This window comes from Phoca vitulina, unplaced genomic scaffold, assembly GCF_004348235.1.
Source record: "Phoca vitulina isolate PV1807 unplaced genomic scaffold, GSC_HSeal_1.0 scaffold4, whole genome shotgun sequence".
NCBI classification, from domain to species: Eukaryota; Metazoa; Chordata; class Mammalia; order Carnivora; family Phocidae; genus Phoca; species Phoca vitulina.
Window position 1 is genome coordinate 34,056,543 of NW_022589707.1, and position 11,796 is coordinate 34,068,338.

Sequence of the window (11,796 nt, forward strand, 5' to 3'; positions counted from 1 at the left end):
AACACAGGGGTGCATATATCTTTTCAAATTAGTGTTTTCGTATTCTTTGGGTGAATACCACTAGTGCAATTACTGGATCATATGGTAATTCTGATTGTTTTAAGAACCATCATACTCTTCCACAGTAGCTGTACCAGTTTGCATTCCCAGCAACAGAGCACCAGGGTTCCTTTTCTCCACATCCTCACCTTGCTTCTTGTGTTTTTGATTTTAGCCATTTTCACAGGTGTGAAGTGTTTTGATTTGCCTTTGCCTGATGATGAGTGATGTTGAGTATCTTTTCATGTGTCTGTTGGCCATCTGTATGTCTTTTTTTTAAATGTTTTATTTAAATTCAATTTAACATATAGTGTATCATTAGTTTCAGAGGTAGAATTTAGTGATTAATCAGTTGCATAGATTACCCAGTGCTCATTACATCGAGTGTCCTCCTTTAAGCCCATCACCCAGTTACTCCATCTCCTTCCCCTCCAGCATGTATGTCTTCTTTAGAGAACTGTCTCTTTGTGTCTTCTGCCCATTTTTAATTGGATTATTTCAGGGTTTATTTGGTGTTGAGTTGTATAAGTTCTTTATATATTTTGATTACAAACCCCTTATCAGATATATCATTTGCAGATATCTTCTCCCATTCAGTAGGTTATCTTTTTGTTTTGTTGGTTGTTTCCTTTGCTGTGTAAAAGCTTTTTATTTTCATGTAGTGCCAATAGTTTATTTTTGCTTTTGCTTCCTTTGCTTCAGGAGACATATCTAGAAAAATGTTGCTATGGCCAGTGTCAAAGAAATTATTGCCTGTGCTCTCTTCCGTGATTTTTATATTTTCAGGTCTCACATTTAGGTCCCTAATTCATTCTGAGTTTATTTTTGTGTATAATGTAAGAAAGTGGTCCAGTTTTCCCAGTGTCATTTGTTAGAGAGACTTTTTCTCATTGCATATTCTTGCTTCCTTTGTCAAAGATTAATTGACCATATAATCATGGGTTTATTTCTGGGCTCTCTATTCTGTTCCATTGATCTGTGTGTCTGTTTTTCTACCAGTACCATACTGTTTTGATTACTAGAGCTTGGTAATATATCTGGAAATCTGGTATTATGATAACCTCCAGTTTTATTCTTTTTCCAGATTATTTTGGCTATTTGGGGTCTTTTGTGAGTCCATACAAATTTTAAGATTATTTGTTCTTGTTCTATGAAAAATGCTATTGGTATTTTGATAGGGATTGCATTAAATCTGGAGATTGCTGGGTAGTATGGACATTTTAACAATATTTGTTCTGCAAATCCATGAACATGGAATATCTGTGTCATCTTCAGTTTCTTTCATCAGTGTTTTATAGTTTCTAGAGTACAGGTCTTTCACCCCTTTGGTTAAGTTTATTCCTAGATATTTTATTATTTTTGGTACAATTGTAAATGGGATTTTCTTATTTTCTCTTTCTGCTGCTTCATTATTTGTGTATAGAAATGCAGTGGATTTTTGTATATTGATTTTGTATCCTACAACCTTACTGAATTCATTAATCAGTTCTAGGAGACTTTTAGTGGAGTCTCTATATTAAGTTGATGATCTTCTTAAGTTTGAACCCATACATAAAGCATTAAATTTGTACTCCTCTCCCTACCACATTTTAGGTATGTGGTGTCATGACCTGAACCACAATTAAAAGCCAGATGTTCAACCAACTTAGCCACCCAGGTGCCCCCATATAACTTTTTTTTTTTTTTTTAAGATTTTATTTATTTGACAGAGATAGTGAGAGCCGGAACACAAGCAGGGGGAGTGGGAGAGGGAGAAACAGGCCTCCCCCTATAACTTTAAGAAAACTGTTTATTACTAAAAATTTGAAATTTGAAAAATTTCAAAACAAGTGATTAATCGGATATGCCCTCATTAAACATCACTTAATCTTAGTAATTATCAACATTTCCTAGCAGTGGGTCATCTATTCTTCTAAGTTCCTGTTTTCCTATAGTATTTTAAATCATTTCCAAACATCATGTTCTTTTACCTATAAGTACTTCAATATGTATCTGATTTATTCCTCCTAAAAAGTAGGAACAGCTCATGAGATCTGAGCCTAGTTGAAAAAGTGTACCACCTTTTTTCCATAATTCCCATGCTATTAGCATACCTAAAAAAATTAATTTCTTAATGTATGACTTAATATGATAGAATTTTAGTCAATTTACACAAGTTATGATGGGAAAAAAGTTGTCTTTGTAAGTGGAACACTAACTAGGCTCAGATCTCATGAACTATTCCTTTTCATGTTTTCATATTTTCTTCTATTTTTAAACCTCCATATTAAAATCCAGTTTTAATTCTTGTTTTCATATGGAGGCAGAGTATCAACATCACCTATAGCTGTTTTTAATGGGGTAACGGGTAGTATTTTTAAAAACCAGGAGTTTCTGAAATCCCATGTCTCCACCTTGCCCCCTGTGAGACTTACTGCTCAATAGCTGTCCTCTCTGCTGCCCCAAGTGCCTCCATACACATGGGAGTTAAGGTTATGATCAAATGGCGGGAGTGTGGATGACATATCCTCTATTTTAAATCATCAGTGTTTTTTTATGATTAGAAAAAATGCTGTTTTAACTATGGGGAAGGGGGATCTGGGGAGAAGAAATTCTTAAAGGGAAGCTACCAGTCTGCACATTATCCTGGTGTTACCCAAGACCTTGCATTTTATGTTATGAAGATAGTTAATTCTAATTTGCCATTTTTATTTTTATTCAGGACTGATGCCTACAGTAAGGGGACTGTGTTAGTATCTAATTACTTAGAAAATAAAAGCTATTGTCTTCCTCCAGGGTGCTTCAGTAAAGACCAGGTATACTTGGATGGTATTCTACAAATCCTCCGATACAGAGAAACCATTGACTTTCATCTTCTGACCGCCCTGGGGAAGGTGAGTGAAACCAGTGGCATGTAGTCTATAACACACCAGGTCATCATTTCCTCAGGCTTGATTTAATGATTAAATAAGATTCAGATTCAAATTGTTTTTAGACTATGTGTTTGAAGTTTCCTGGAGGAAGAAATAATGGTGTCACAAAGCCAAACTCCAAAATTTCTCTGAAGGGAATAGGAAATTTGGCAATGTATTACATGGTTTTATTTTATATACCGCTTTCTCTAAAGCATTTTAAATAAGCTGCAAGTATAACACTTCCCCCTTTAATCTGACATGACCCTGTGATTTTCTTAAGAAATCACTGATTCGATAAGGATTCATGCCTTACATTTGGTTATAATATTTAATCTCTCTTAATCTATAGAAGTCCACTTTGTTCCCTGCCCCCCCAAGTCTTTATTTTTCCTGACATTTTTCTTGAGAATTCCTACAATCTGTATTATCCTATTGTTTTCTTGTGATTAGGTTTGGGTTAAACATTTTTACCAAGAATACTACATAAGTGACTTGTATATTTCATCACCTTAAAAAGCACATATGTGATTTTGTTCCATAATCAGTGATGCTGTATTTGATCACTTGGGTAAGTTAGTTACTGCCAGCTCTCTCCCTTGTAAAGGTACCTTTTTTATATTAAATAATCTGTGGGGTAATACCTAAGAATGTGCTGTTCCTTAACCTTCCAAGGAATGGTTTTAACATCCTTTGATGATCTTTGCCCATATCAGTCAGCAAAATAGAGATCTTCAAATTCTGTTACATTTCACTCCTTTTTTGCATTATTATTATGGACTTAAGTGTTTTTTTATTCAACCCTTCCAGTGGCTGCTCCTGTTTTCTGGCAAAGTAAAATGTTCTGGGTCCATCTTACACTTTTTCTATCCAAATCTCAGATGAGCTATTTCTCCAAGGAAGACTTGATTCCTTTTAGTGAAAATGGTATTTAGAAAACAGTGAGTACTAGGTGTGCTCATTACTCCTGGAATATTGATGCTTCTAGGTTTTCCCAGTGAGCAAATCATGTATTTGTTTTAAATCATAAGGGGATTCTAATTCAAATCAGACACTGCAAGTTTCTTTTACACCTCCCTTTCCATATGTGTATCTCCTTTCTCCTTAAATGAGAACTGTGTTTTATGTTTACTCATTCTTTCCTATAATAAACTCAGAATGGTTTAAGAAACAGTGGGTATACAAAGAAATCAAAGAGGAAATCAAAAAAATACATGAAAACAAATGAATATGAAAACACAGTGGTCTAAAACTTTGGGGACACAGCAAAAGCAGTTCTAAGAAGGATGTTTATAGTGATACAGGCCTACCTTGAGGAACTAGAAAAGAACAAAGCTAGTAGAAAAGATCAATGAAACCAGGATCTGGTTTTTTGAAAGATAAACAAAATTGATAAACCTTTAGCCAGACTCATTAAGAAGAGAGGACTCAAATCGGATACGAAAGAGGAGAAATAACTGATACCACAAAAATAGAAACATACAATCCTCTAAAACTGAATCAGGAAGAAGTAGAGAATTTGAACAGACTGATTACTAGTAATGAAACTACATCAGTAATAAATGAATTCCCAACAAACAAAACTCCCAACAGCTAGGACCACATGGCTCCATGGATGAATTCTAAATTCTACCAAACAAAGAGTAAATATAATTCTCAAACTCTTCCAAAAACATAGAAGAGGAAGGAAAATTTCCAAATTCATTCTGCAAGGCCAGCATTATCCTGATACTAAAACCAAAGTCACTACAAAAAAAACTACAGGTCAGTATTTGCAAATCAATCATGATACATCACATCAATAACAAAGAATTAAAAACCACATCATTTCAATAGATGAGGAAAAAAACATTTGACAGAGTACAACATCCATTAGTGATAAAAACCCTTGACAAAGGTTTAGAGGGAACATACCTCAACATAATAAAGGCCATAAATTAAAACCCAAGAGCCAACAATGAAAAAACTGAAAGCTTTTCAAAACTCCTCTAAGATCAGGAATAAGACCAGGATGTCCATTCTTACCTTTTTTTTTCTCAACATAGTACTAGAAGTCCTAGCTGTCAGACAAGAAAAAGACATAAAAGGCATCCACATTAGTAAGAAGTAAAACCATCAGATGACATGATACTATATATAGAAAACCCTAAGGACTCCACCAAAAAACTATTAGAATAAATGAATTCAGTAAAGTTACAGGATACAAAAATCTATTGCATTTCTATACAATAATAAAGCAGAAAAAGAAATTAACAATCCCACTTATCATACTAAAAGCATAAAATACCTAGAAATAAATTAACCAAGGAGGTGAAAGACCTATATTCTGAAAACTAGAAGACACTGATGAAAGAAATTGAAGATGACACTAACAAGTGGGAAGATAACACTGTGCTCTTGGATTGGAAGAATTAATTTTGTTAAAATGTCCATACTACCCAAAGCAATCTACAGATTCAGTGCAATACCAATCAAAATACCAGTAGCATTTTTCACAGAACTAGAATAATCAATCCTGAAATTTGTATGAAACCACAAACAACGTCGAATAGCAAAGCCATCTTAATAAAGAAGAACTAAGCTAGAAGTATAATAATCCCAGATTTCAAGATATACTACAGAGCTATAGTAATTGAAACAGTATGGAATTGATACAGAAATAGGTACATAGAACAATGGAACAGGATAACCTAGATCATTTAATTTATGACAGAAGCAGAGTACACAGTGGAAAAAAGACACTTCCTCAATAAATGGTGCTGGGAAAACTGGACAGCTGCATGCAAAAGAATGAAACTGGACCACCCTCTTACACCATACACAAAAATAAACTAAAAATGGATTAAACACCAAAAACCTAAAAGGAAACCTAAACAGTTTATCTCTTGGACATATTTATGGATCGGTCTTGTCAGTCAAGGAAGGAAGAAGAAAAAATTAAACCACACCAGTATCAACAACAAACCTATTTTCATTACTTAGTGGTAGAAATACTCAAAATAATTTCAATAATAACTTAAAAATTAAAACCTAAGGGGCATCTGGGTAGCTCATTCAGTTAAGTGTCTGCCTTTGGCTCAGGTCATGGTCTTGGGGTCCTGGGATCAAGCCCCATGTCAGGCTCCCTGCTCAGCGGGGAGTCTGCTTCTCCCTCTGCTTGTGTGTGCTAATAGATAAAATAAAAATTAAAACTTATTAAAATATAAATGAACATGATTTCTTTATTTAAAGCCTTTCTACTGAATCTTAATTTTTAGAACTTAAAGAGTTTCATCCATAAACTCAATATAAATACTTACAAGAGATTGGCTTCTTACCTAATAAAAAAAATAAAAATATAAAAGTAAAAAAAATACTTCTTAAATAAGTAAAAAAATTTTATAGGATACTTGTTTACAAAGAGAATTTAACATAAAACAATTTTATTTCTGAAATTAAATAGAAATAGGAATTCAGTCTATAATCGTGCTGATTTTCCTAATTCAGTGATACAGTATTTATATTCTAGCTGTTTTCCTGGGTTCTTTCATTTAGATTTAGTCAGGACATATGTTTAGGTTTTAGTCTCTCACACACATGTATTAAGTTTAGTTATGTAAATTCTAGACAAACAGTATAGGTCCAAGATAGAATGTTAAATAGTGACCTGATTTTTTTTTTATGGTCATGGTATGAGCAGGCAGAGCAATACTTTTTTTTTTTTTTTTTTTTTTTTTTTTAGTATGGGTGCAGAGGGAGGGGGGAGAGAGAGAATCTCAAGCAGGCTCCACGCCCAGAACGTGAGCCCAATGCAGGGCTCGATCTCACAACCCTGAGATCATGACCTGAGCTGAAATCAGGAGTCGAACACTTAACCTAATGTGCCACCCAGGTGCCCCAATACATTCGTATTTAATACAGTAAGGGAAAGGAAGCCATTGATTTTTGTTATTTTGCAGGTATTGAAGTAATGTTTCTCTTAAGACTTAGGGAAGAAATTACTTACATTTAAAAATTAACCCACCTTCCTTTTTTCAGGTCTCTTATGAAGATGTGGATCGCTTGAAAGGATTGGCAGTTACTGAAAACATGAGGGTCCCTCATTTCCTGCAGGACCATGGCCGATACATGGAACATTTAGAGAAAATTATGGAAGTGAATGAACTGACCGACAGGGAACTGAAAGATCTTATCTATTAGTCCGCATTCTGGCAGATGTAGCTAAGCTATACCTCTATGTATATTCCCAGGTAGGTGCAGTTAGCACCGGCATATTTATAAAAGAAAAATGACTGTTTACATGAGTTTTCTGAAGAATGATCTGCAGTATTCAACTGAATTTTTTAAAAAGGTTAAGTACAAACCTTAAACGTTTCTATAGGCTGCAGGGGAAAGTTCCTCCTATTTTTATCTGAATCTCAACAGCGTCCATTGAAAATACTACCGGTGAGTGTTTTTGAAGAATCTTGGTCAAATTGAGTGATAGGCTGTGTGGGCAGTAAGCACTGCTCCTTAGTGCTTCTGCCTGAGCACCAAGACTAGCCCTGACTATAGAGATAGGACAACACTGGAATTCAGACTCCCAAGATTATATTTTATTTGATAAGTAATTATAGTTCTCCTTTGAAAAATTAGTTTTGTTATGCTCCCCAAAGCTAGCTGTATCTAAGGTTTCTTATTTCTCTTATATGTTAAGTAATGTTAAAAAGGGGAAAAGTAGTTTGAAAAGTTTTCATTAGTTCTTTATCTTCCACATTGTTTCACCTTATCAGTTTACAGGAACTAGAGAATTACCTCATTTTGTCCAGTTATTTCTCAACTAAACTTTATTTGCTGAAACATATTATATACCTTCAAGATTTTAAGTTTTAGGGTCTTTCCCTCCCCATTCCTTTATATAAATGATAAGTAAAAGTTCCAGAAAGGTTTGTCTACATAGATTAAAATAGTTGGGGAAGAGAGAAGCTACTCCCCTTTTTATTAAATGGAGCGACTAGCAAGATACAAATAGATTAATGTAGTTCCTGGAGGCACCGGATATTGACTAGGTAGTGTCTACCATAAACTTGACCATGCTCTGAAGAATGGAATTCCTAGACGTTGCTATTTGATAAACTGGCCTTGTCATGTTGGCTCAGTATATTTTATCGAAATCTTTGACTTCATCAACCCAATAATGACATAGTTTGAATTTCAAAAATGAGAATTCTGTTTTGCTGCATTTTCTCTGTTAAAAGCTTATACACCTAGCTTTGTATTATCAATTTCGATATATATTGGATATATATACTTGGGATCAAATGGTTCTTCAAACAACTTATTTTAATGATCAGGAAGAACACTGCTGTAAGCACCCCATTCAAAATTGCTACTGTAATTTTTACCCAAAGCTATCTGAGTGTTTATCTTTACCTCAGTTCAGGCTAAATATGGTGCTAACACTGGTAGATGCATACAGCAAAGTCTGGTTCACATTCATGCTAGGAAATGATTTTAGGAAATCTTACGCAGGCTAGGTTATGTGATTTTTCTCATTCACATATCTAGAAGGGCTTGCCTCAAAGAAGTATGTTGCAGCAAATAGGATATATTCTAACTGGCACCTGGTGGTTCTTGCAAAGCCACACATCTCACCTTTGGTAAGTAGCAGGCCAGGCCCTTCGGAGCATTGAAGGCACACACACATGTGTCATGATGGCCGGAGTGTGGCCTGTAGATTCTGTGCAGGGTTGGGGCACATTGTGCCAACACTAACCAGATACTGGAAAACCACTCTTGACCCCTCAAGCATATTTCCTTGTAGCAGAGTCATCCAGTTTCAGCTTTGGTGTAGCATTTTCTAACTTCATCTTCAAACTTATCCAAGATGATTGTGAAAAACAGTGTTTTGTTAACTGGAATTGAAGTATAGACAGAAATGACCATATTTATGTCCTGTGATTTAAGCCCAAATGCTTATAAATTCAACATTTGTAGGCAATAACACTGTTAATCTTATGTTATGGTTTAAATGTAAAGGAAAATCACAGCAGCCTTAATATCCTGTTGGTAGGATTATTTACAATGATTCTAGTCCCTGAATTTTAAAATGGATATTCTCTATCTGATTTGGAAAAGGAAACACTTTCTTGCCTTACTGCTTTGGTATAAAGACAAAAAGAAAACAGTGTTATCCAGACAAAAAAAAAAAAAAATGACAAATCACATTGATTGTCTTAAGATATTTTAAAAGTTAGCAATGAACCAAAAATAGTTTCAGATTAGCAGAATACTTAAAGAGCTCTAAGCTTTAAAAGTTGGGATTGAAGATTTAATTAATGTTTATTCTCTTTCCTGAAAGAGCATTAAGTTCAGTTTTGTTCCCTTAAAATTGAAGTTTTAATAAATAGAAAATTATAGGAACAGTACTTAGAATAGTTGAAGGTTGCATTAATTTTAATAGTTACTTGGTATAGGCTATTGAGGATTAGGATTTCATCAATTTTGTCCACTGTAATTCTAACATATAGTTGTATCAAATACAAAGTCTGATAAACTGTTAGGTTTTCACATCAGATGGGATTCAAAGTAAATTGTAGACATAAATCCATAGTCTTCATTTCTTTATATTTTCACCTTTGTAAAAATGTTTAAAATTTGTATTGTTTGTTTTGTGTATATCTGGGCATTTTATGTTTAGCTATAGTAGAAAGAAGTAGCACTGAGGTTCTCAAATGAAGTATGTGAATATGTATGCATGCAAACTTCTGTTCTTTGAAAACTTAATTATATTTTTATTGTGGTATTTCTGCATTTTTATTGTGTGGTAATTATTGAAAGGTAGTTATTGATCATGTTTGTCTTCTAATATCCTTATTTATAAGGAAATACTATATTTACCACACTCCACCTTTCCCCTGATTAGTTCAGCTTATACTCTAATGAGTGTAGGGAGAAGGGAAAAGGAGGGATAATTTTGTCTTAATTTACTGCCCTATTCATTGAGTAAACTTCTGTGCAGAACGTCCTGAGGAGTAGGATCTGTGCTGAGTCCTCTGCTGAGGAAGACAGAACTGTTCACAGTCCAGTGAGGAAGAGTGGCACAGAATCACATTATAGCATGGCCAGTCGCATACACAAAAAGTGCTACCAAAAGATCATAAACTGTAATAAATGGGCCTGCTTGTGTGTTTGAATCACAGAGAGAAAGATCACTTGCAAAGTGGTTAGTGTCCACAATATTTTGTTTACCACTCTTTGCAAGGCTTGTGTTTGGAATCTGAGCAGCTTTAGCCCAGGAGTAGACCAGATGTACAGCTGCTTGGGTCAAGGGCCTGGAGGCAATCCCTTGAGACCTCCAGCAGGTGCCCAAAGGAGCCAGTGCTTTACCCTTATTAGTCTTGGTCTTTGAATTTAAACCTTTACTTGTGAGACCTTGTCATCTCGCTTTGATTTCATCCATTTTTGTTCACTCTGATTCCAGTAGCTAAAGGAATTATGTCTTGAAACTATTGCTGGGATATGAAATACCACTGTTTGTCAGCAAGCTATGGAATAGCTTTAAGAATACATAGAATTTTGAGAAGAGAGAGGGAGGACCATATGAAGAGGAAGCAAGAGGATGGCCATCTGCAAGCCAAAGAGAGATGCCTGGAATAGACCCTTCCCTATGGCCCTCAGGAGAGATCAAACATGCAAATACCTTTATCTTGAACTTTTAGCCTTAATAACTGAAAGGAATTGCACCTAGAGAAAGGACAAAGCAAAGAGAGCAGAAATTTGACCACTGAGAAGAGATGACTGAACATTTCCTCTTCCCAGCCACTCAGTTAGCCTTACTAAAGAAGTGATGTCAGGAACATGGCTGAACAAGATGTCCCTCATTTGTGCCCCCTCTCCAACCTCCCACCAATAATTTGGCATCGATCCATGGACAGAAATGCCTTTGTGGGACTTTGGGATCCAGCAGCATATACCAAGCAACCCAGGAGCAATTTTGCCCACCCTTGCATTCTGTAAACATACAGACCTAGGTCCTAGCTTGGACCCAGCAGTAGCCTGTGAACAAGCTTCGGCCCTTCTCAGCAGCGGTCCGCAAACCCCTAGAAAACACTAAATCTTAAGCGGTCACCCGTGGACAAGAGAGACCTTGTATAAGTCCAAGTTTCCAGCAGAAAAGTTTTAGCATACCACTGGAGCAAAAAAATATGTTTAGATGCATTAAAGAGGAATAGTTTAGACTTATCACTCCTCCCTCAAGGTGGAACAACTCAAGGCCAAGAGAGGTCTCAGCCTGTGGTTTCTCCTGGGAGGGGCTATGGGGGGGGGAGAAAGTGAGAGTGAGTGAGTGCCCAGCTTCCCCAGCTGTGCAGGATGCTGCCTAAGAGGCCCATTTCACTGTGGTCCCATCCAGAGTACTGAACAATGAGCTATGTGACTAGGGGGTGGAAAGAAGCTGGGAGAGTAGGAGATATGACTTTTGGAGGTCATTAAAAGGACATAGAATCTCCTAACTACTTCACAGCCTCCATTAAGCTGGCTCATGAGCTGCTAAGGATACCTTACCCATGGATCTCCCTGAGTAGTCTGTGGGAACCCCCCAATGCTTCATGTAACTAACACACACACACACACCACCACCCCACCCCCCCACCCCGGTGGCTGGCTCTCTGTGTGCACTCCCAACAGGGTTGAGAGCATATTTTGGCAGAGGGCTAGTGAGCATGTGCAAAAAGCCAGCCCAAATTCGTAAGCCAGAGAGGCCACAAACTTGAGCTTTAGCCCTACCCTTGGGAAAGCAAAAGGAAGACTGTCAGCACTAAACCTTGTCCGTTGCAAAATTGAGAAGGCATACAAGCTTAAGAATTCTGCCACAAGAGGTAGCAAGAAGCATGGAGCAGGCATATCC

General features: G+C 36.2%; 1 protein-coding gene across 4 annotated transcripts in view; it reads left to right on the forward strand.

Annotated features, from left to right (window-relative positions):
- Window positions 1–11,473, forward strand: part of KIAA0895 (KIAA0895 ortholog) — a 62,179-nt gene extending 50,706 nt beyond the window's left edge. For all 4 annotated transcript variants that reach the window (XM_032401779.1, XM_032401776.1, XM_032401777.1 and 1 more), the window contains 2 exons: window positions 2,815–2,912; window positions 6,948–11,473. In XM_032401779.1, the coding sequence (XP_032257670.1) occupies window positions 2,815–2,912; window positions 6,948–7,109 (260 nt within the window). In that variant the 3' untranslated portion in view covers window positions 7,110–11,473. The remainder of the gene's footprint in view (window positions 1–2,814; window positions 2,913–6,947) is intronic.
- Window positions 11,474–11,796: the final 323 nt, after the last annotated feature.